The sequence below is a fragment of the Hippoglossus hippoglossus genome, chromosome 4, assembly GCF_009819705.1.
Source record: "Hippoglossus hippoglossus isolate fHipHip1 chromosome 4, fHipHip1.pri, whole genome shotgun sequence".
NCBI classification, from domain to species: Eukaryota; Metazoa; Chordata; class Actinopteri; order Pleuronectiformes; family Pleuronectidae; genus Hippoglossus; species Hippoglossus hippoglossus.
In genome coordinates, this window is record NC_047154.1 from 21,032,327 (window position 1) to 21,056,474 (window position 24,148).

Genomic DNA, 24,148 nt, shown 5'->3' on the forward strand with positions numbered 1-24,148 from the left:
CAATACAAATTGCTGTTTGGTTTGTTGTTGTTTGCACACACACACACACACACACACACACACACACACACACACACACACACACACACACACACACACACACACACACACTATGTTGACAATATTCGACCAAATACGTTGTGACAACTTCAAAGTATTAGCTGTATATTTAAAGTAAGGTTGTGTAATCTTATTACATAACATATTTAAAATGACTTGTGTTTGCTCACTGTGCTTTGAGACTATTAGCAAAAACAACAGGATGATAAATGGCAGGGCTTTTTCTATTAAATATTAATTTGTCTGATTCATGATGGCTGACTCAGTTCAAACAGCTTCAGTGGGTTTTTTAACGTTCACATATTGTCACATACTGTCTTAATGTTGAAGCTGTCATCCTCTGCTGCTTCTACATGATCAGCTGCTGTTGCACCAGGAGGGAATCTGGTATATTATTATATTATTGGAATGTACTTGATCACCATATATGTATATATCGTGGTTTTTTAGGTATTTTTTTACATCAACCATCTTTTGCTCTGGGGAGTCATAAGCAACATGAAAGAAAAAAGAGTTCAGCATTGGAATGATCATTTTACCCGGATAGCTCGCCCACTTTCTCCCAGTCTGTTATTTTTATGTGGCCTTTAAGAATATATTCCACATTATCACACAGGGGTGCATCATGAGGGATTTCAGCGCGCCGTGCAGCAGCGTCATCATGTTGATGTATCTCTTACTAAATGTCTCTCAATGGAGCAATATTCTGGGCACGGCTGTTGTTGTTTTTTTTGACTGCTTTGCTCAAGTTTTTCTCATAGAAACACAAACCAGAATGACATGATGTGAACTGTTTTATGTTATTTGTGTCGTTTGTGTGATTGTGGGACAAAAACAATGGAAGGATTGCAGGATGAGGTTAAAAATTATGTATTTTCTGGTCTAACATTAATAAAGTGCCGTTTTTTAAATCTCAACATTAGTGTGTCTGTCTAAAAACACAAATGAAACCCTTCCCATGTTTGTCTTTTCCAGGTGTGAAGCTGTGGTGGTCCGACAGCGAGGGAGATACTGGAGGAAAGATGAGGAAGAGCAGGAGTGTTCTCACGGTGTCTCCCAACAATGTAAGTCCTCTCACTAATTACACAACAGGCTGCATGTAGCAGACATCTATCAAGGACGCTTTGACAGCACACATCATTACTGCAGATGGGTTTCATTAGTTATCCATTTATTTTAGTGCCAGTGCCACAGTCACAGATTGTGAGATTGAGATATAAACACTGAAGCTCCCAGAGTGAGAGAGAGAGACAGGTTGTTTTGGAGCTGGGACAGTAATGAGGCGTTTAAGTGTTAAAATAAGCACAATTTAGGTTGTTTCCAGTGTAACCAGCAGCACAAAGGAAAGTGCAACACGTTCTTCTTATACACAGTGGATATGGAATATAGAATCGTATACTTCTCATCATGATGCACTATCCTTCCTCTCAGTCTCCCTGTGTTTTGACAGCTCGTTTGCCCGGCTCTCCTCCTCCTCCTCCTCCCCCTCCTCCTCCTCCTCTTCTTCCTCCTCCTCCTCCACCATTGTGTCTCTCTTGCACAAAGTTTCTCTTTGGTCTGTTCCTCTCGCCGCATGTTTCTGTTTTTGATCTTTGCACATTCTGGCTCAAAAGGTCCTCTACAAACTATGTGATGCCAGCACTATGTATGTATCCTGCACCTGTGTCTTAAAGTAACATTTTTTAATATAATCTTAAAATAGCACTTTCTAAATTACTGTTAGGGAACGCTGACTTGAAATAGGGAGAATATTTCCTCTTTCATTCCCACACCTCACCCTGAACGTCTGTTGTTGCTCTATGTGACTTTGGTGCATTCTCCTGTGAGAAGTGAGGAACTGACTGATGGTCGCATTTTAAATTGTCACAATCCGTCCCAGCAAATTCAAGAGTAACATCAAACTATAGATTTCTAAACCTGCTGATCTACTCCTCTTCATTCAATTCTATTCTATTCTATTTGTGTCTCGCTAAATCACAACAACAGTTCCCAGAATGAGCAAACACTTTGCGACCGAGGAGACTAAACAAATCCCTGTTTCTTCATCCGCATCTGCTCCGAATGTAATTTGTTTTTGTAAATCAATTACACTCATTTGTAGGAGTCAGGGTTGGGGAAGCTAATGTCTGCAACACTTGTATGGACGGTAGCATGCAGGTGCACCTCACGGCTGCTGTGGGTGTTTGGAACCATCACTCAAATAGTCCAGAGCTTAAAAGTGTGGGTGTGCATTAGTCAGTCCTTCTCCAGTTCTCTCTTCTTTCTCCGGTTTGAACATTTTTCACTTTGAAAAATTTATCTTTTTCCTTTAATTTCCTTCTGCTCTGTGTCTTGTTCACTCCCTTTCTACTTCTCTAACTTCTAACCTTGCTCTTTTCTTGGGGATGTGCTGTTGTTAAGCTTTCAGAATTTCGCCAAAAATACATCCAGCACAGTGCAGTGACTCACTGGCGTGTTTTTTCAACAGCTAGATCAGAAACCAAAACCCCAAAAACAGAAGGTCAGGCTGTTCCTAGAGCGGCTCCTCAGCTGATGGACGGCACTCAGCAAATCAACACATCCCACAGTTATGGGTGTCTCATGCTCTGGTCTGCCACATCAATGTCTGTTTCTGCAACACCACAGGATCGATTTATATGAATTCCATTACCTGTGTGTGTGTGTGTGTGTGTGTGTGTGTGTGTGTGTGTGTGTGTGTGTGTGTGTGTGTGTGTGTGTGTGTGTGTGTGTGTGTGTGTGTGTGTGTGTGTGTGTGTGTGTGTGTGTGTGTGTGTGTGTGTGTGTGTGTGTGTGTGTGTGTGTGTGTGTGTGTGTGTGTGTGTGCGTGCGGGTTTATTAGAATTTTCTCAATATGTTAACGGCACTCAGTAGAACACATTACTGTGCCAAGGCCCAATTTTAGAGGTGATAATGACCATGATTGTAGCAGTGACTTTAGAGAACAAATGTCGTTATGGCTTGGTTGGAGGCGGAGGATGGATTTAGCTACAAGATGGATCTGAAAATGTTTGGATATGGATATTTCCCCGCAGAGCCCCAAACTATTCAACAGTTGTATTGGGTTTGTTTTCATCACAAGAGAGACTTTTCATAAAAAGCTTTGGCACCAGATTCTGAACCTGCCGCTGTTTACTTGCCTCCGATTTCTTAGCAGCTCCAGGAGGAACTGTCATGGATTACACACTTTCACTCTTTCATTAGACAAAGAGAGAAGGGACGTGCAGGGACCAGTGGTGTCAGGACTTTTGAACTTTCTATCGGTGCAGATCAACACGGAATGTGCACGTGCATTTCCTGATAAAGGTGATCTTTAAAAGCTTACAAATGGCTTGTCAAGTGCACTTTAAAGGAATAGTTCAACATCTGAGGAAATCCACTCATTTGCAGAGAGTCCGAGAGCTAGACGCATAGATCTGTGTGTTCAGTGAAGTAATGGCTAACTTAGACTTTAGAATATAGACTGGAAGCAATGGTTCCAAAGTTTGCCAACCAACACCTCTAAACCAACGACGAGTGATTTGCGATTAGAATCTATCTGGGGGATCTTAATAACGAGGCTCCACTCCACAATCACTAGTGTCCAGACTCTGGCTGCAAATGACGATGATGGCAGCACCTGTATCCCAGATATTTTTCTACATCGGGAGGAAGTGGAAACGTCCATTTTGGATGTTCAGTCACTAGGCTTTCTTTTCTGCCTTCTGCCTTTTGTGTTCTGTGTAACATTTGGAACTTGCCACCTCTTCTCTCCTGCAACTAAGACGTGCAGGTGAGGTTTATTGGCGACCCTAAATCGCCCGTAGTCGTAAGTGAGGACGATCAGATTGACCGACACCTTACCCTGCCTCTCGCCTTGTCTCAGCTGGGCTCATCTCCAGCTCTCCCTGACCTCCTAAAGATTAAGCAGGAAATGGATGGTTAAATGGTGTTAGTTAGGACCCTTAACATGTTGCGTTCATCTGAATGGTTTTAATAAGTGAGAAAACTCGGAATTATGGCTTTTTGTGTAACCTGCTCACTTGTATGCCTTTGTCCATGCACAAGAAGCGCAAGCCTGTGTATTTACACTTAGTGTTTCAGTGAAAGCCATAAGTGTTTCCTGAATCAATGAGGTTAAGTGTGCTGAGGTAGGACATTGTTATTGGATTTCAGCTCTAACAGTCGGGATTTGGTTTAGCTGGCGATGCTTAGCTGGGATTAGATCGGAGTGGTGGAAGTGTGTGCACACAAGCCAGCCGGCGCTCGTGTCAATGATTTGTCCCGTCGTGAAGCCGACGCTCGGATTGGAATGGATTACTCTGCTGCGTTGTATTTGTGTATGGTTAAGGGTCTATTAGCAGGTGATTAGGGATTAACTTTGGATTTCTATACAATCATATGAGGGTGTGTGACTCCCGTCTGTCTTGTGGCTTGTGTGTGTACGTGTTATTGGACTGTGGGGGCTTGGTGGATAGATACAATAATGTGCCTTCTGGACCTAATGGCCCCATTCCCATGCAGATCACAGCTAACCGCCGCTGATCTGATTAGCTCTGATCCTTCACGTGTGTGTGTGTGTGTGTGTGTGTGTGTGTGTGTGTGTGTGTGTGTGTGTGGAAGCTCTCCAGCGCTCGTCTCTGAGAGGGCTTGAACTCATGTCACCGTTATATGTGACTCTGCATATTCATACCCACTTCCAGACATGCACTGAAATTCAGTGCGCAGTGTGTGAGAACAAATATGTCTGAGACATTTGCTCCAGACTTTTTTTTTTTTTTTAACTTCTCCTGCCAGCGCCCCAGTAAAATGTCCTGAAACTGTCTGATTGAGCCCATGTGAGAATACAGCAGGGAAACTACAAATATATTAGGATGAAGAAGAGGAAGAGGAGCCCTACACATAGAAGATGCAGATGAAAATGTCAACATGGAAAGACAATGAGATTCAGGAGCTTCAGGGCAGATGCCGGTGTCGATGTGCTGACTCGGACAATCTCCGGCTACGTTCCTCGTATGCGAAAGGCAAACTCTGGAAAATGTCCTGACCCGATTTTCCTGACATTTTCTGCCGTTCATGTCTAAAAACGCCTCATGCCGAGTGTGTTTTCATGACGTATATCATAGGCCCATCCAGTCTGCTGCTCATTGCATTCGCACGAGCTTTCACTTCACTCACAGTCGATATTAATTTATTTTAGCGATGATTCTAATATTCTAATCTAAAAGTTATAGTCTCATATCGATACAGATCTGAAACTGTGAGGTGGTTAGCCTAGCTTAGCACAAAGACTGGAAACGGGTACAAAGTCACCTAAACCACCTTTAAACTTGCTAATTAACACGTTGGACTTTGTATAATTCAAACATAGAATCAGAGTTTAAGGTTTCTATTTGTTACCTCTTGTGTGCAGAGTATTTTACGACCTTAAGTCTCAGTGAAGTCACAGATACATGACATCAAGTGCAGGACTTTGCCTCTTGCTTCCAGTCTTCACGCTAAAGTTAACTACCCCAAGTCCTTTGTCCAGCTCCAAAATCAAAGGCGGAGACGTGAGAGTGGTGTTGATCTAATAATCGAACCTCAGAAAGTACATGATAAATGCTATTCCCTGAAATCGTTCTAGTGTTTGTGCCTGAACCTGAGAGAAAACGTGAATGGATCCTTCTTGTAATGATGCAACAGTTTTGGAAGCCACTGACACACAGTGTTGTCCTGGTGGTAGTGACATGCTCCTTTTGAAATTACAGATGTTTTCCTGATGTCTTCTGTTATTTTTTTAGTTTTCCTTCCTCCCCTCCGACTCTTCGTCTCTCTTACTGTGTCTCTCTGTCAGTTCTCCCTCTTCTTTGAGCTCGCCGTCTCTTCCTCTGTCGTTCTACAGCTCACTCGCCCTCCGTCTCTCCCTCTCTGGCAGTTGAGCTTGTAGCGAGCGGGGGTCAGACCCAACAGCTGTTCATTCTCCAATTAGAGAGCTTGGAGGCTGAGCGTTGAATCTTAGCCAGCGACGACAGCAACACTTGAACAATCCCATCTTCTTCCCATCATCTCCACTCTGGCCTGTTTTTTTTTAAATTCACCGCTTTCCCTCTTTAATGTTATCGACTGTTCATCACGTCTCTCCGCTGTGTGTATATTTGTCTCAACAAACACTGTTAATCTTCCTCCGCCCTCCTTATCTGTGTCTTTAGTGGTCGTTCAGGACGAGGGATGCTGGTTACCACAGCAACAGTAACCCGTCCCTTCTCTCCCGTGACCTCTGGCACTGCTCCTGTCACTCTGCCGCCTGACGCTGGTATCGGCTCCACGCTTTGTCATTCTTTGCATGTCCTCTTGTTATGTTGCACTCGGAAAATAGCATCTCAAACCCTTTTCTTTCACTAACGGTGGTCGAGATGCTGGACTTTCTTACCTTTCCTCCGACATTTCATTTTGTCAACAATTCAAACTTTTTCAAAACTTCACTCTAACGGTGGCTGTAAAAGTGTCTCTTCTGTAATTTGTTATTTTTTTGCAAATCTTTATAACATCCAGTTTTCTACCCCCTTTCAAAGTCTGAGGTTAACTTGGTCAGATGGTTTTAAAACCATTTTCAAAACTTATTCAGTTAGTCATGTTAATGACTAGAATTTCTATGTCAATATTTATTGATTCAATTGAATTATTGTTCTATAAGATTGCTTCCATATTTCAGTAATAGCATATGTAGATAGTTTTCTTCAATTATCAATTCCTTCTTTCTACAAAGTGCCAGAAAATGGTGATAAATGTTCCCAGAGCCAGATTAAAAAAAATATTTAAACAGCTTGTTTTGTCCAACTCGCAGTGCAAAATGAAAAAAAATATATAATTATAACATTCAGCTATAACCATTATAGTTTGGATTAATTGTTGTGAAAACTATTCTTCAACAAACAATGATTTATCAAAGTTGCCACTTTATTAATGAACATTCTGTTGATTTCTCAAACAACTAATTGACTTAATAACTGCTTAATATGTGTAACTGGATTTTAGTGGTAAATATAAGTAGGAGAGGAGGAGGCAGAATCTTCTTCATCAATGTCCGGATTAGGTTTAAGCTTTATTTATTAATCTGTAAAATGTTAATGCTGTTATGGAGTAAACTCTAACAAAAGTGGAATAAAACAATATAAATAGCTTGTTCTGGGGGGGATCATTCTTAGAAACACAAAACATGAACAGCATGAGTTCCAGCTGGATCACAATCTGTTTCTCATCCTTTATTCCATCTCCAATAAACTGCCCACACACACACACACACACACACACACACACACACACACACACACACACACACACACACACACACACACACACACACACACACACACACACACACACACACACACACACACACACACACACACACACGCGCGCACACACACACACACACACACACACACACACACGCGCGCTAAACAAACGAAGCTGAAATCTCTTCAACACGGCCTTTGGCAAATTACACCAAACGTCTTTTTGTGCTTAACCCTCCGACAAACTAAATTTATCACACGTCACGTGTTTCGCCGGAGAGAGGGAAAGTAGGCAATTTATTTTATCTCGTCCTGAGACACAGGGACCAGGCTATTTCACAGCGATGAAGAGAAGGAGGATGACGACGACGAAGAAAGAAGGAGAGGAGAGATAATAATTCACCAAACAGTTTTATTAATATCCTGTTCTTCTGTCAACCTCGGGGGAATATTTCATCACGTTTAGCCGCCTATAAATTGAACAGAACGGAGTCATTAGTCCTGAAATGGCCTTTTATTTAAAGACACCAGCTTTGTTTATTGCATGAAAACATTTCGTGAATCCAGTTATTGTGTTGTTCCACTTTTTATGCTGAATAGTTTAACATTAACATGTTTTCTCTGTATTTACCAGTGGGTGTTTCTCTCCTAGTACAAAATGTTCAGTATGTACATTATACGATGCACTTTGCTGGAAGCTGGACTCGCCTATAGGTGAACACGTCTCATTTCATATGCTCCCCCAGTCGCTCTCACTCATCCAACTTTCATTCTCTCCAGCTCTCCCCCCGCTCCTCTCACTTTCCTTCTTTCTTTACTCTTCCCATTCTGCAAGTCCTCCCCCTCATGCCCTGCTCCAGCTGTTCCCTCCTCCCTCGCTTGCTCTCCTCTCGCTTGCTCTCCTCTCCTCTCCCCCCCCCCCCCTCTGTGTAACTGATGGCAAGCAGGTGTTGTTTTCTCAGCTCATCTCTTCATTTCCTCCCCGGTGTTTCGTTGCCTCGGTGTCAAAATGGCAAGAGTACAGAGGGATTTGAGAGTCGGTGGGGGAGGCTGAGAAATGGGGGGGGGATACGCTAAACAAGATGGGACATGTGTGATATACAGTTTGTGCATACTGTATGTCAGCTGACAGAATTGCCTATAACTATTATAGGTTACAGCCAATTGAGAAATGGTCTCCCCGTTCCACACGGATTTCAAACAGCCAGAGACTCTATCATGTTAAGTTGCTGGGAGCTACTCTCACTCCTGTGGTTCTCACCTGGTCCAGCTTCACACCTGCCTGTGCCCCCTGCAGAGATCTGCACTGAGGGAAGAGAACGACGTGACGCAGCAGAGCGATGCTAGCGGGGAGAGCTCACTCAGCAGGGGACCCAACATGACTAAGAAGTGCTCTGACTTTCAGGTAGCAGCCCTAAACTTCTGCTAGAAAGATTTGCCTTCATGGTAAAAAATAAAACAACTATTTATAGGAGATGGAACACAAAAGCCAGTCTCCTGTGTCCTCCCAAGGACGTTGTGGTATAATGGCTGCCTCTCGCTTTGTTTCTTCTTGTAAACACGGAGGACTTTAACCTGCGCTGCTTGTTTTTCTGTAGAGGACAGTCATTAATTATGCGAGAGCAGAAGGTTCCTGACATTTCTCTGGTGAGGACATTCTCAAAAGGCTGTGACAGACATGTGTTGTACGATCTGATATGAATATATTTTTGACAAGGCCGCAAAGGTACATTGTCGTATCTTTGTCAATCTCATGCAGCAGCTCCGGCCTTGGGACCAAGTGCAAAGGAAGGTCAACAGACATTGTTCTCATTTGGACACTTTTTCAAAGGCTTGTTTGAGGGTTAGAATTAGGTTCAGGTTCAGGTGAACGGCTGGAAAATGAATCATACCAATGAGTGTCCTCACTAAGATAAAAGTACAAGAATTTCTGTGTGTGTGTGTGTGTGTGTGTGTGTGTGTGTGTGTGTGTGTGTGTGTGTGTGTGTGTGTGTGTGTGTGTGTGTGTGTGTGTGTGTGTGTGTGTGTGTGTGTGTGTGTGTGTGTGTGTGTGTGTGTGTGTGTGTGTGTGTGTGTGTGTGTGTGTGTGTGTGTGTGTGAGATGGAGAGTAATAAAGCAAATGAATATGTCAAGAGTTTCAGTACTTTGTGTTCCCCAGGAAGAGGCCATGAGGGTTGTGCTGCTAATGGACGTCTGAACCTGACGCACACACACACACACACACACACACCGCGATCAGCCACATCATTAAAGCCAGTTACTGGTTTTAATGTTGCAGCTGATCAGTTGACGTCAGAGCCACTGAAGGTCATCTAAGGACAGGAGGACGAGCACACGAGAGGAATTGGTGATTGCAATAGATTCTGTATCAAAAGCAAAGACTTAGTAGTTTTTGTATCTTTTAAGTAAGATCTTTTGTTTGAATCCAAAACTTTCCACAGTTACTTTGCCCAGTTAGTCAAGGTTTACCAATCGAATAAACAAATAAAAACTTCTTCAGGTGGAATTGCTGCATGTCTAAGTCAGCCAGCTCACAAAACTGTAGTTTGACCTCTTCAGATTAAAAGACGTCATGGACTCAACATACCTGACCTGACTCACTTTGAATTGAAATCTAGTTTTTTAAAGAATGTAAACTGGGAAGACGATCGTAGATCTCAGGTTTCTGACCGTTGTGTGGTTGCAGTCTCCACATAGCAGGTCGTTGAATTCAAAAGGGGTTCATGCTAAATTGTTGTTGCTGCTGCTGTGGACTAATGTTAATCGGCTGTTCTCAGGGGCCCCCTCTCAAATTGTCCACCCTATTGCAACGCCCCTGTGTACATGGCTTTGTTTAGGAGGAAGGGGTGCAGAGTTGTTGTTTTGGTTTTCAGCTATCGTCTGTTCTATTGGTACTCTGCCTATTTGGGTTGATTCATCACCAAGGATCCGGCAATCAGATGAGTTGGAAAGAGACAAGGTGACGATCTTCTCTGTCTGAACACTCGATTCAGCTCGTGTTGCTACAGTCACTTCCTGTCCAGTATTGGATTTAAACCTGCTCTACCAACATAATTAGAGCGACGCAACCAACCATCCATGCATCCATGACTCCCTGGACCTCTCCGTCTTTGAAAGGCGTGATTAAAAACCTGGTCACAGCATGGCGTGTGATGAGTCACACCAGTTGAATTGTTTTTTACTTTCAATTCACACTCAGGTTTTCTTTTTCTCACGGTCGATGAAATGCTCTGCTACCTGGGGGGGGGGGGGGGAATAATGATTTGTGGGTTGTGGAGTTGTTAAGTTTTGTGGCTCAATAGATAAACTAAGTTCTACATGTATCCAGAGCAACTCCATGAGGTAAATTCATTAAAACCCTGAAAAGTCAGCGACACTAACCTTGAACAGAGGCGAGCTGTTATCACGATGGTTCACTTCTGTCAGTTTGAAGTGTCATCATCTGTTCAGACTCACGACTGCCACATGATATTGGTCTTTAAACACGCGTCCTTCACTGTGTTTTCTCTCTCTTCTCTTTCCCGCCGTCTCTTATCTAACATCGCCAGCCTCCTTCCTTCCTTTATTCATCCTCTCTGCTCTGCAGCGCTGTTCTTATCGCTCCCATATCGCTCCTCGTCGTTGCCTTTCCACCGGGCCGTCGCCCCTCTGAGCTGTCGCAGAAAAACTCCTGCTGTCTCTTCTCGTGATCGTCCAGCTCTCAAGGCGAATATCTCGGATCACCATCGGAAAGCAGCACTTTACAGGCTTTTTTTGGGTTTATTTCTTGTTCTCTTTTAAGACTTAAGAGGGCGCTGCAGATTAGCCTAATTTTATCTCACTGTTATATTTACTTCTTTGTATTTGTTTTTATTTGTACACTTCTTAAAACCGATCCGTCCCTCAGCTCTGTTTTCTTCATTGCTATTCAAACTCAATAGCATTTCTAAACAAACAATATTTCTGCAGTGAAAGGCATATATTATGTTTTTTTATTATTATATTTATTAAGTTTTATCGTATCTTATCATAGAAATCAGGCCAAAACAAGAATAGAATTTTGTATTTGTCTCAAATCAGAACACATTGGTTTAGGGATTGTTGAGTCTTGTAAAGTGTTGTACAAGTTTAGGTCACTAGAGGGCATGACACACTAATGGTTGGTGCAGGTGTTGAGGAATTAAGGAAATGTAGGATTGTTGTTGGAGATGTAGGTTGTGAGTTTAATGTTTTTCCACAGCTATGCTTTAATTTATATGTAGTATTTTTTCACTAAATACACAACATCTTTGAATGCGTATTTTATACGATGAGTAAAACTGAGAAGTGAAAGGAGAACATTAGACTATTATATAAATCTGTATTGAAAGCAAACAACTCAATTTACAACCCGGACACAGAAAGCTGCCTCACCAGCACTTGGAGATAAGCATCTGCAGGCCGACCTGATTGGTTGATTGATTTCATCGTCGCAGAGGAAAATCTATTTTCAGTGTGGACACAGCTATTGGACTGAGACAATAAAAACATCCACAGTAAATATCTACTTTGCACATGGCGGACATCAAACCACTAAAAAATACAAAACCACAAAAACTGAATACAGGAATTGTAACTGTACTACTGGTGTGGCCAGTATACAAGCTAAGTATTCTGTGAAGGGGGGTTAGGGTTTATATTTTCCATTATCACCGACAGTCTGAATTACTTTGGGGCTCCAGGAAGCCCCGAGGGAAGAACATGTCACGACCCACGCAGTTAAAAGTGAGCGAAAGTATAAATTCACAATGAATCAAGGTTGTGATGCTTCCATCACGATCCCTGGCAGCGAGTAGTCGGGTTTGTTGATGCACAGAAGCCACAAGTAGGTGGAGGAAGGCAGCGAGCCAAGAGGAGCTGAGGGACCCGGAGTGGGAGGCTGTATTTACTGGAAGGAGTTCTTACAGGTGTCAAATGATTTGGTCGTTTACCTGAAGCCACTGCTGACTGCAACTAGACTCTTATTTTTACAATGTGAGTTAAAGAACAAAATTCTTTAGTCAGAAACAAGTGGCATCTGGACATTTTATTTTTCATTATCAAAGAATCTGCAATAATTATTTGGATGTACAACATCATAAAATATAGAGTGAACGTGCTCATCACAATTTTCTTAATTTGAAATTCTTTTTACTGATACACAAGACAAAAAATGAGAATATGTAATTGAGGCAAATTTTGATTTCTTTCTCAGAATATGATGCATTATTATTTTTTATTAGAATGGTTCTGATTCATTTTCTGTCAGTTGACTCATTGATGTTTTTAATGATGTCATTTTGATGCTTTGTCAATCACTGAAATCACTGAAACCATAAGATCAATAAAAGCCCTTTCACAAATGTTGTATTTTTTTGTTCAGAATAAAATAAAATAAAATATGTAAATAATATGTAAAAATACGTATGTAAATGAGACTGCAGCCGAGGAATAAACACAGCAGCACATGTTAAAGCATGCTAAGACAAATTAAACCAGTAAATGACGCACAATGAACGAGTGGAGGATGGATGAGGGAAGAAGGGATGATAGGAAAAAAAAAAACGTGGGAATTCTGTTAATATAGTATATATACAACTCTGTTTTTCTGCAGATACATTTATATTTTAAATATTGAAGTGGCTTTAATCCTCGGATGTTGGTCAGAGAGTTTACTTGATTTTTACACCCTGATATGACGTAATGGGGTAAATGGATTGGATCAGTTGTTTACTATTGAGCGGAATGAGGAATCTTTGTGCTTGAACACCTGTTTACGTCAGGAACGAGCCTGTGGCGCCCCTTAGTGGGCAAACAGCAAATCAAGTTTTGGGGAAAAGCTGTGGCTTCTCTAATTAAACACAGGGTTTACTTTGAAATGAAGGGAATTCAAACTGAAGGGATTTTATATTTGATGAAATAAATTCTGCACTTTATGTATTGTCTTTCATTATCCTCAGGAGCATTTCAGGGGACACTGGGGGCCCCACATCAGAATTTCCGCTGTTGTGGACTAATGTAATCAGCTGTTCTTGGGGAACCCTCTCAGCTCGGAGCTGTAGGCAATCGTCAACTTGATCTATTGCAATGCCCTCGATTACTTTAGTATTTGAATCTAAATGAATATTTAAAACTTCATGATCTCATGTGGTGATGTCTCTGTTCTCTCCTCCCTCTCTTTCTCCCCTCAGGACAGCAAAGAGCCTGCAGACTGCTGCCTCAGTGAGTCGTTTACTTCTCCGTCCTGCACGCTGGGGGTCGACCTGCGCCGGGGCCGACGCCGTTTCTCCGGCAACCTGCAGCTTCCCCCGTTGTCATGGCGTCAGGGGGAAAGGTCGCGGACGCCCGACGAGGAGATCATGGCCAGGCCGACCTCCCTGCCGTTCTGGGCCCCTCCCAGGATAGACATCACGCCGGTGGATCCTGAATGGTCAGTGAAGTAAAAAGTAGAAAATCACCACAGATAAAATAAAATCACTTGGATTGAACATCCGTGGTTTCAAACTTCCTTCTTGAGAAGTTGGCGCGGTGAAGAGGAATTGTCTTCACCTCAGGGCGTCAGAGGCGGTGCCCACTTGTGGAAGCAAAAATTCATGTGTGAGAGAAGCTGAGGGGAAAAAACATTTGAGCTGTTTTCAGATATGACAACTTTGGAAATTGCTCCAAACACTGAGTCCAAACATTTCTAGAAGTTTTCCTTTCACATATGAAGATTGAGAGGATCAGATGCCTTCACTCAGTCTCAGTCGCTCTGAAATCCTCTGACGTTCTCACATGGGTTCATTCAGACATGCAGGAATATAGGAAGAATAGGTGTCACTGCAGGAATATTGGGTGCTGGGGTCATCGCAGTGTGTTATCTTGTCCTTGTTCAGTGAGTGAAATCTGTGTAGACTGTTGGTTTCCTTCAGTTTCTCTAATCCAAGGCACTGCCAGAGACCCAGGCTGTGATTTGAGTCATGTGACACAGCCGGTGAGGTCAGTTTGGGGATCTGAGGATTTCACATCTTCTTTTCGTTGATAATGTTCTGTCGTTCTGTTTGTTCCTTGTCCGAATGTGACCTCTGGCATTCATCAGCCATTTAATGACAAGCTTCCTCTTTAATGAAACAGAAATCAGCCTCTGAAGAACTCGTGCACAGCAGTGAACTGATTAGTAACGGCTTTTTTTCTCCGAGCTTTGAAGTGAGTTAGCTGCCACTCGAAGGTTAATCAAATGCAATTTCAACGTCTAATCATCGGAGACAAAGTTATGCTATTACAGACCCTGGGTTTCCCCAGTCACACTGAGCATTAACCCAACTTCACAAATCCTATTGGAATGGCTCTCTGCATCAGTGGCTGATCTGTCCTGTTGCATCCAGTCCTTTGAAGGAGACGCTGCCGTCTTACATTATTTATGCACCGTGACTTCAGACACACACACACACACACACACACACACACACACACACACACACACACACACACACACACACACACACACTGGACACACATACAGCAACAGGTAGAATGTTTCAGGTTACACAAACACAAACAGCAAGTGGCCAGTTGTTGGCGGGCAGCCAGTTGTCCAGTCGTGTCAAATTCCGATCGGCTTTTACTTAAGTTGGTAATTAGTCCAGATTGGTGTGTGTGTGTGTGTGTGTGTGTGTGTGTGTGTGTGTGTGTGTGTGTGTGTGTGTGTGTGTGTGTGTGTGTGTGTGTGTGTGTGTGTGTGTGTGTGTGTGTGTGTGTGTGTGTGTGTGTGTGTGTGTGTGTGTGTGTGTGTGTGTTTAATAGGAGTTGCCAGGTGTTTCATTTCTTCCAGTGAGATGAATAAGGGCTGCCGGAAAGGCTTCTGCTAATTAGCTCTTATTTGCACCACACTTACATATATGTGTTTATATGTGGGCTGTACATACGTGTGCGTGTCTGTGTGACTTGTAGATTATCTATTGTTGATGTCGGAGAGCATTTTCGATATCTAAGTCCATTTTTCTAACCTGTGACCTGCTGCAAAAATCAACAATTCTTACAAGAGCACATTGAGCAAAGACCAGATTGAGTTTCTCTCTCAGATTGTTTGAATAATTTCAACGTCCTAAACTCTTGAAATCTACAAGAAGAGAGCACATAAAGCACATATTTGTCAAAAAAGGTTTTTATATCAATAATGTTTTTCTGTCTTCTTTTTCATGACCCTTTAATTTGAATCTTCTTCCCCTGACTCCCCTGTTTAAATCCCTTCTTGAGGTCTCTAGTGTTCTTACTCTACAAGAGCTTTGTTGTGAATTAAGTATTTCTTATGCTTTATGCTATTACAATCAATTATCTAATCAAGAAATTGAATTGTCGATTAATTGTAGTTAATTAATAATACTGCACATGTTGGCTCCATATATTAAGCTATTATTTTAGGAAATGAAAAAAAAACAAGTTTGCAGAAAACATAAAATTAAAATCTAATGATTAAAACAGGAAGTGAATAGCTGCAATGTGTCTTTTCTACCTGAAGAGGGCAGTGTGATAATGAGTGGAAGGATTGTGCACACAAACACATTTACACAAACTGATCGGTGACAGATCACAGGAAAGGGATTTAAGGATGACACCTGTGCTGTTCATCACCATCATCAAAACACCATATGTTGGAAGAATAAAAAATAAATCACCTAAAAATCTCTGAGACTCTCCAAAGCTGTTCTCAAGTCTCTATGTTGTTTTCCTCCATCTGAAAAACCTACTTTCATTATTATTTCTAACGGATCTGATGCTGACTTCCGTTTCTCTCTGTTAACAGCGAGTTTATCGGCAGCCGCACATTCCGCTCAGGCAGCCGCAGACTTTACAGAAGGTGAGGTGTGTGTCAGTCGTCAGTAACCCTGGTGCTAGAGGCAGACATGCCCCCCCCCCCCCCCCCGATATGCTGCTCCCTCCCGGCCCTCCTCTCTTTTTAAAAGCCATCACACCACGTCCCCTTGAGGCATCAGTGCTGCTGAACGTCAGGGTCAGCAGAACCTTTCCTGAAGGACCTCCAGTCTGATCACTCTCTTCCCCAGTGAAGCTTGTAGATGTGTGTGTGTGTTTATGTGTCTGTTATCAGTGTGTGACACAAGTCATCAGCATCATCTCTCCTACCCCTCGTTTTCTGCTTGTACTTATTTAAGTGGCTCCACCGCTGTTTGGAAGGAGGCGGAGGTGGCACTCAGTTATTTTGGGATTCAATTATGTTTCCTGCTGATACACACAATTGCCTCAGAGCTCAGAATCACCCACAGATTAATTGTTGATATTGTGTGCCTGTGTGCATTTGGGTGGGCTTGTGCCACTGCCTAAAATACAGCCAGTGCAGTGTCAGTGGACATGTTCATGGACTCCAATATCCAGATATTAACCCGACGCTGCCGTGTAACCAGCATTTTCTGGTTACCTTAGAATAAGCTCCGAATATTTCGTCAGGCTAAATTTAGTTGGACCGCAGCTTTCGGCCTTACTTCATGAACTGTTTTTTAAACAGAGCCAGCAGTCATGTGAACGCAGGAGAAAAGAGTAATCCTGATATATGACTTATTCTTGTTCAGAGTGCCGAGATTATCATGTTCTCTAAACCTGCTAATTGGGTCAGATACAAATGTTCCGTCTCTTATTCACGTGATTTTGGCACGTTAAGTTCAAATCTGAAAACTAACACGGGAGAGAGGAGTACACGTGAATCATATCGCTTTAAATATGAAAAGTTGCTTTGCATAATGGTGTCACTATAGTTCCACTGTCAACATTTCAGAGTTGCCTGATGAAAGGATATTAAGAATTTATAGTGGAAGAGGTCTTTCCAGTATCCTCGCACTAAAGAATCCCACTCACAATGATGTAATCTCCCACTTTGCCTGGAATTTGTCATTTCGGATTCCTCTCAAATCCTAAATTGTAGACTCTGTCTGGATGTGTTTTTCACTTTGAGTCAGGACGGCACCGGTCAGATTAGGGCTCGTCTGCACGGCGTGTACTTCCTTTGTGCGGTGTGTCGCTCTGGCGCTGCCCTCTCTGCTGGTGTTCCAGACGGCTTTTGTGTGGGCGTGAGTAATCCACACAGCAAGTGAGCAGAAATTGGATCTTGAATTTTTCATTTCATCACGCACGGAGACCAAAACCAGACAAATTATGCATCAAGATTACGTTTGTGTTCAGGCTTGGTTCCGGATCTGCAGCTTCAGCTATGACGGGTGTGTAGAAAGTGTTCAGCACCCCCTCTGACTTATTTATTGTTGTGCAACCTTCAATATCAGCTCATGATTTAGGAACAGCTCAACAGAAAGTAAACTTAGGCTAATCATGAAGGCTGAACTTCTTCATTAGCTCTTCAGTTTTTCCAACTTTGTCATTTGTACATTTGAAATTATCTAAATATTTTTGCGGTGGGTGTCTTGGTGTAACATTAGTCCCAGTCCATGGTGAAGGGAAATGCTGCTCACGGAAACTCCAGCAAAACACCCAATTGTCAACATTTATCAAATATTTGAACATGATTTTGCAAGATGGCGCAGCAGTTGGCACCGTCCCCTCACATGTTTTGGGTTAGAAACCTTTTCTTTCTCTCTTTGGGGAGTTTGCACATTTCTTCAGCTTCTGCCCAAAGAAATGCAGCTTAGTTCAATTTGAGACCCTAAATTTCCTGTTGGTGTCAATGTGAGGGTTGATGGTCGTTTGTCTCTAAATGTCGCCCCTGTGATGGACTGGGGACCTGTGCGGGGTTGACCCCTGCAGCCGCTCGCCCCTGGATAAGCAGTATTTTGCATGATTATACAGTTTTGTAACAAGCCGTCCTGTTCTCCAGCTTTGGGAGAGTTTAGTTTAATCTGTCATATTTACCTTGGCTGCTCTCCTGGTTTGTCAGTTTGCGTTGCTGACAATCCTCTCGTGTGTGAGTGTGAACTTAACGTGATACTCAGACCCGTTTATTTTGGCTTAGAGGATATTTGATGGGATAACTGTTCTCATGCTGAGGTATCCTGAAACATTCCAGAGAGAAATCTGTCGCAGACGTCACCCTTACTGGGTGTTCTTCTATTAACTAGGTTGCCTCATAAACCGTATTACTCTCCACAAACCACCTGTCTGCAATTTGCTGTATCGCTGCCTTCTTTCACTCTTTTCCTTTTCTAAAAGCTCCTATCCTTTGTAAATATTTGCATTGATCAGAAAGATATAACTCATATGGATAAATAATGCACATCTTCAATCCTTTTTGCTTTTCCTTGATACTTCAACTTGTCTTCTCTCCTTTCTCTTTGTGCTCATGTCTTTTCTTTCTCAGTTTCTCCTCGAACCACAGTCGATGAATACTTGTCTGTTATTCTGGGCCTCAATGCTCTGTTATTTTTCACTTATCTGTGACAGGAGTGTGAAAGAGGGAATAAGAGGGAGAGGTTCTTTATGTCACCAGAGGTGCGACATTAAAGGGATAGTTCAGCCAAAAATGAAAATTCACTCATTATCGACTCACCACTGTGCCGATGGAGGTGGTGGGTGAAGTGTTTCAGTCCACAAAACACTTCTGGAGTTTCAGGGGTAAACAGTGTTGCAGCCAAATCCAATATAATTGAAGTAAATGGTGACAGATACTCCAAACGTAAAAAGAAAACCCAGAAAAAACTAAAAACCCTCCTGTGGTGACATCCAAGTGTCCGTAAGCCCCGACATTCAAATCCGACTCAAAACAAGGTCATTTACAACATATCTTTTGCTTGAATGTCCTTTGATATCCACACGCAAACACGGCTTCGGGGGAAGGTAACAGCGGACATTTAGGCTAAAAACATGGTATAAAAAGGGTTTCAACTAATACAATGCAAATCTTTTCAGAAACAACTTATCAACCCCACTTTACTTTTAATAATTTGGGACCTTCACTGGCCCTGATACCTAAAAAATATTGTTTCCAAAACATGTTTCCATCCCACAGGTCTCAATACTGTGGTCCACTAGATCAAGTAACAGCGGTGAAGGGCTGCCAGCTCCTGACTGCAGGCTCTATATCTCCGCTCTATCTGTGCTTTGACTCTGTATTATGAGCTTTCACTTAAGCCCTCAGGGATGTGAAAAGCAGAGTTTAATGAAATGGCCCAGTCACTCTCAAATTCAATCTCTTTGGTTGCCTGCCTTTATCATTTATCCCTTTTCATTCATCTTTTGTCATCCCCCCCTTTCTGGTGCAGAAACTTCCCTAAAGTGCGAGAGCCAGCGATGATATTCTAGGGTTTTGTTTACAGGTGATTTCTGGTCATTATTACTTTCTTTCCTATTATATATTTAGCAGAAGCCTTTGGACTCCTGGGTCTTTTTCTATATGAAGTTGTCTTTATCTGTGCTAATGGCTGTGGTGAAGTCTGCTGGTTGGTTAGTCAGTCCACCATGTTGGCTATAACAGGCGGGAACGCCTACTTGGACGTTCATGCTCCCCAGAGGATGAATCCCTCTTGATTTGGCCCTCCTCTGACAATTCCTGCTACAAACACTTTTTTGCTTTTAATGAACTGTCTTGATGTCTAATGCCGAGAAGAAAAATCCTAACCGCTCCTGTGATCCCCTGAATATCCTCATAGTGCCTCCAGCAAGTTATTTTCTTTTTTACTTAGCTTTTGGTTTATCTCAATATCTACAGACATTCCTCCAGACTGTGTATAGGAGCATTTCAACATCTTAATAATGCACCCTTAAAATACCAGTGAAATATTGATTTAAGACCAGGTTCCTGTTGGTTAACTGGTTGATGTAAGAGCTGGAGCAAGAGCGAGAGTTGGGCTCACTCAGACATTTTATCAGGGGGCTGAGACTCCGGAGCTCAGTGCATCTCTAAAAGCAGCTTGGACAAGTCACTAAGTTTTTACCTCAGTGTTTGCTTTGTCTGTTTGCCAGTGAAACTTTAATTATTTGTGCTAAACTAGGATAGACGGGGTGGAGAAGGGCCAGGGAACGCCATGCATCACTGACTGATTTTAAACCACCGACAACGCTCCTCATGACGCCTCGTCTTACTACAAGTGTTTCCTCCTTTTTATATACTGTACAAGCTCGGGAAAAGACTATTTTCAATGGGTTTATTGGCGGGCGTGTGGCGAGGAAGTGCTTGCATGCTTCGATGGCTCACAATCGTCAGTGACTCACAACCAACACAAATCGGTCCCCAGAGCAGACGAGCAAATGCTCACATTTGAAATACTCGTCACGTTGCCATTCCCCCTCTTCTGATGTTCCTTTTGAGATTTTCCCTTTGCAGTCTCTCGACCTTCTCGACGGATTGCCCCTCTCTTTGTGTATTCTTTTCATCCCTCAGGAAAGCAGAGTGTGTGTGTGTGTTGTGTGTGTGTTGTGTATGTTTGTGTGTGTGTGTGTGTGTGTGTGTGTGTGTGTGTCCACATGCTGTGGCAATCTCATGGTTAGATTGTCTCCATTCAGACAGAATTATGGATGAATGAAAGTTTGAGTGTGTGCGAGAGAGAGGGGGGATGTTGGTTAGATTGTGATGGAATAAACTTTGTGTAGTAAGTACACATGTTTTTATCTACTGGCACAGTTGCATGCTTGCGTGTTCATTTGAATCGGTTGACCTTTGAGCGGTGTCTGTTTCTGCCCATTACGCTGTTTGCTTTTATCTCCTCTCCAAAATTGCCTTTTTTTTTTCTTGGCCCGCACTCACCAGTCTCCTGCCTCACTAAAGGTCACAACATCATCAGCAACATTACCGCAAATCCCGGCTAAACAAAAAATAAATAATGAATCTGACAACCTGTTACCGGGCCTGCCCGCCTGTCGTCACCACAGCCACCGGCCAATCCTCGACAGGGGGAGGCGTGGCTTGAGCTCGCTGCGTGCCTGCTCTCAGCTCCTTGTGTATATTCTGAATGAAACAGCAAGTGAAGCATTTGCCTCGCACGCTGCGCTGCACTCTGCCGTGCTCCGCTCGCTGCTCTGACTCTGCGAGTGAGGGGGAATCTGACTGGAGGCTCAGCATAGTGGGAGTCCCTCTCTGCCACACTGGGAGTGCCTTTGGAAGGAGGTGGTGGTGGGGGGGGGGGGGGTTTGCAGAGAGAGGAGGCTCAGTCAAGCAGTGATGGATGGAGAGAAAGCAAGACAGGAGGAGGCAGAGAGCAGTTTTCAGCCCTTCTGAATCTTTCATTAGGGAGATCCTCCAACATCAAGCTGCCTTGATGGACTGAGGCTGAGGAGCTGGTACTGGGTTGTGTGCGTTCAGCAGGAACCAACTGTGTCCGAGAGACAGAGGGACACAGGGACACGGGGAGTGATAGAGCGCTGCCGGGGTGTGCACCTAACAGACAGCAGAACCAGGAGGGCGATGGAAGAGGAGCAGTGTTGAGAAGAGGAATTCTCCTGTCTTGGAACGAGCTGAGCGTGACCCTGCTGTGGGTTAAGCTCCACCGAGAGCCTCTGGTGAACAGAGGACGATCAGGAAATCACGGTGTATGAGCCGAAAGAAAAGAGAGGGAGAGGGCACGACTGCCGGCTGGATAATCCCTAAACCCCTGAAGAACGGGGGGATAGGGGGGAAGACGGAGGGTATACACGAACACCGAAGAGGTATGTGTGATCTGGCCTGGGTTCATTTGTGTGTGAGTTAGCCTCAATTTGACCACCACAACTTCCTCTCTGTTTCTGGACAACACAAGAGAAGGAAGGATTTAGCCGTGCATGACCGACTGGTGGGACCAAATTTGACCGAGAAACTAAGTCCGCCTCACCGAGCTGAACCCACGGCCTGCGGAGATGTCGTCCAATGAGCTGAGCGTCGAGATGGACTCCTGCATCCGGACGTTCAAGGAGCACATGCACCTGGAGCTGGAGCCTCCCAAGATGCCGGGCGTGGGGGGAGGGAAGAGGGGCGCCACGTCCCCGAAGCTGTCGCCGAGAAGCTCCCCGCGACTCTTCCGCAAGCTCATGGTCAACAAGAGCATCCGACAGAGGCGACGCTTCACTGTGGCTCATACCTGGTAAGGCCTGGGGTCGAGGTGGAGGTTGGGGTCATTGGAAAAAATAAAGTGAGGAGTTGGAGCAGGGGGAAAATAGGTTTTGAGGAGGAGGGAATCGGGGGGGGGGAATGTGCATGCAAGGTTGTGACAACGCTGTGACAATGCATGAAAGTAATGGAAGAGTGGAAGGATGTGGATGGAAATGGGAAACAGCTGAGACATAATGGGGTTAAACTGCCTGGGAATTGGGAGGGGTGTGTGTGTGTGTGGGGGGGGTATGAAGGGTGACAGCAAGGAAGAGTGAATGGTTGGAGAAAGGAAAAAGGTTGAGAGCTGGGACAGGGGACAGAGTCAACAAATGAGGGGAGTGAGGAAACAATAACTCGGGGGGGGGGGGGGGATGAGACGGATGCCGAAAACAACATGGGGGGGGGGGGGGGGGGGGGGGGGGGGGGGGGGGGGGGGGGGGGGGAGTGAGTTCTCTCCTGGTGACTGGGGTCAGAAATGTACGATGGGGGCTGCTGCCTGGTGATTTGTCACTGGGTTAGACGATTACATAATAGCATAACATCATATTCAGCAGTCTGCCCCGTCCTCCATTTTGATGTAGTGTATGTCTGCCCTGTACCTGGGTGAAGTGTGTGTGTGTGTGTGTGTGTGTGTGTGTGTGTGTGTGTGTGTGTGTGTGTGTGTGTGTGTGTGTGTGTGTGTGTGTGTGTGTGTGTGTGTGTGTGTGTGTGTGTGTGTGTGTGTGTGTGTGTGTGTGTGTGTAGAGATCAGTCCTTGTTTTGGATGGCTGCAGCGATGTCAGGTGCATTATGTAACCCTGGTGGTTCTTAACCTTTTTTTGGTTCACAGGCCCAATAAAACAAATGGATGTGAACGTAACGCTCGACACACAAAACGTAATCCCACTTTGGTTAAACGACTGTAAATCTGACTTTTCTCAATTAAACAAGGTCATAATGTCCAAAAAATCATATATTCACTTTTTATAACCCCATTATTAAATTAATAATTAATTAAATACTTTCCCTCAGCTACTTTGCATAATTTTGCATCCCAATCCCCCCCCCCCCCCCACATGTACTGGGAGTCTACCTCATTATTGTAGGCTCTATCCCCGCTGTGAAGGGAGGGCTTGCTATGTTATGCAATGTATGGATTAGAGGCAAAGGGAAAGAGCTGCTGTGATTTGACTACAAAAGCTTCAAGGTGACTCTTGTCCCTCATAAAACCAGCAGTGAAATTTGCTCACATCAGTCCGGCAGTGGCAGACAGGGGATGTTGTTGTGTTCATTATTCCGTGAGGCTCGTGAAGGCGAAAAAAACCTACGTCTGTAAAAAGGAGGAATTAGCATTTGCCCACTAATGTGTATACACAGGTTAGTGGTAACATGATATATCAGTGCTCGTCACATGGGGCCAGGTCAGAAACATTAGGCTCTGCTGTGGGACGGGAGGAAAAGGAAATGAGCTCAGATATCAATCTTCTACCCTGAGCTGTCGTGATGGTAAAGAGATAATATGTGCCTGTGTTTTTTTTTATCTGTGTCTTTATGCAAATGTGGAGGCTTTGTATTCACAGATATAGATATTTTTGGATGCACATATTGCATTAATAATGGGCGTTTATTCTCCCTCCTCTTGAAATACTTGTTTATCTCTCCTCTCTCAATGTATAGCCCATTTCTGTGCAAAGAGAGAGGGGGATCTGTGGGGGTTGGGTGGGCACAGGATGGAAAAGGCAGAAGGGAAATTGCGTGATTTAAAAATCCTTAAAGACGTCAGTCTCGTGCGTCTGCCTTGTTTGTTCCACATGGGCTTGAACCAGGGGACATGGCAACACCCATTACAGCCATTAACTGCGA

General features: G+C 43.7%; 1 protein-coding gene across 4 annotated transcripts in view; it reads left to right on the forward strand.

Moving 5' to 3' along the window:
* Nucleotides 1–24,148, forward strand: part of pde4ba (phosphodiesterase 4B, cAMP-specific a) — a 150,633-nt gene that overhangs the window by 17,644 nt on the left and 108,841 nt on the right. Inside the window, exons 2-4 of one of the 4 annotated variants that reach the window (XM_034582044.1) lie at nucleotides 1,036–1,124; nucleotides 13,503–13,741; nucleotides 16,094–16,147. In XM_034582044.1, coding sequence (XP_034437935.1) covers nucleotides 1,083–1,124; nucleotides 13,503–13,741; nucleotides 16,094–16,147 — 335 coding nt within the window. In that variant the 5' untranslated portion in view covers nucleotides 1,036–1,082. Of the gene's footprint in view, nucleotides 1–1,025; nucleotides 1,125–13,502; nucleotides 13,742–16,093; nucleotides 16,148–21,199; nucleotides 22,299–24,148 lie in introns of those variants that run through there. The other 3 variants (XM_034582045.1, XM_034582046.1, XM_034582047.1) reach the window with 3 other exon arrangements.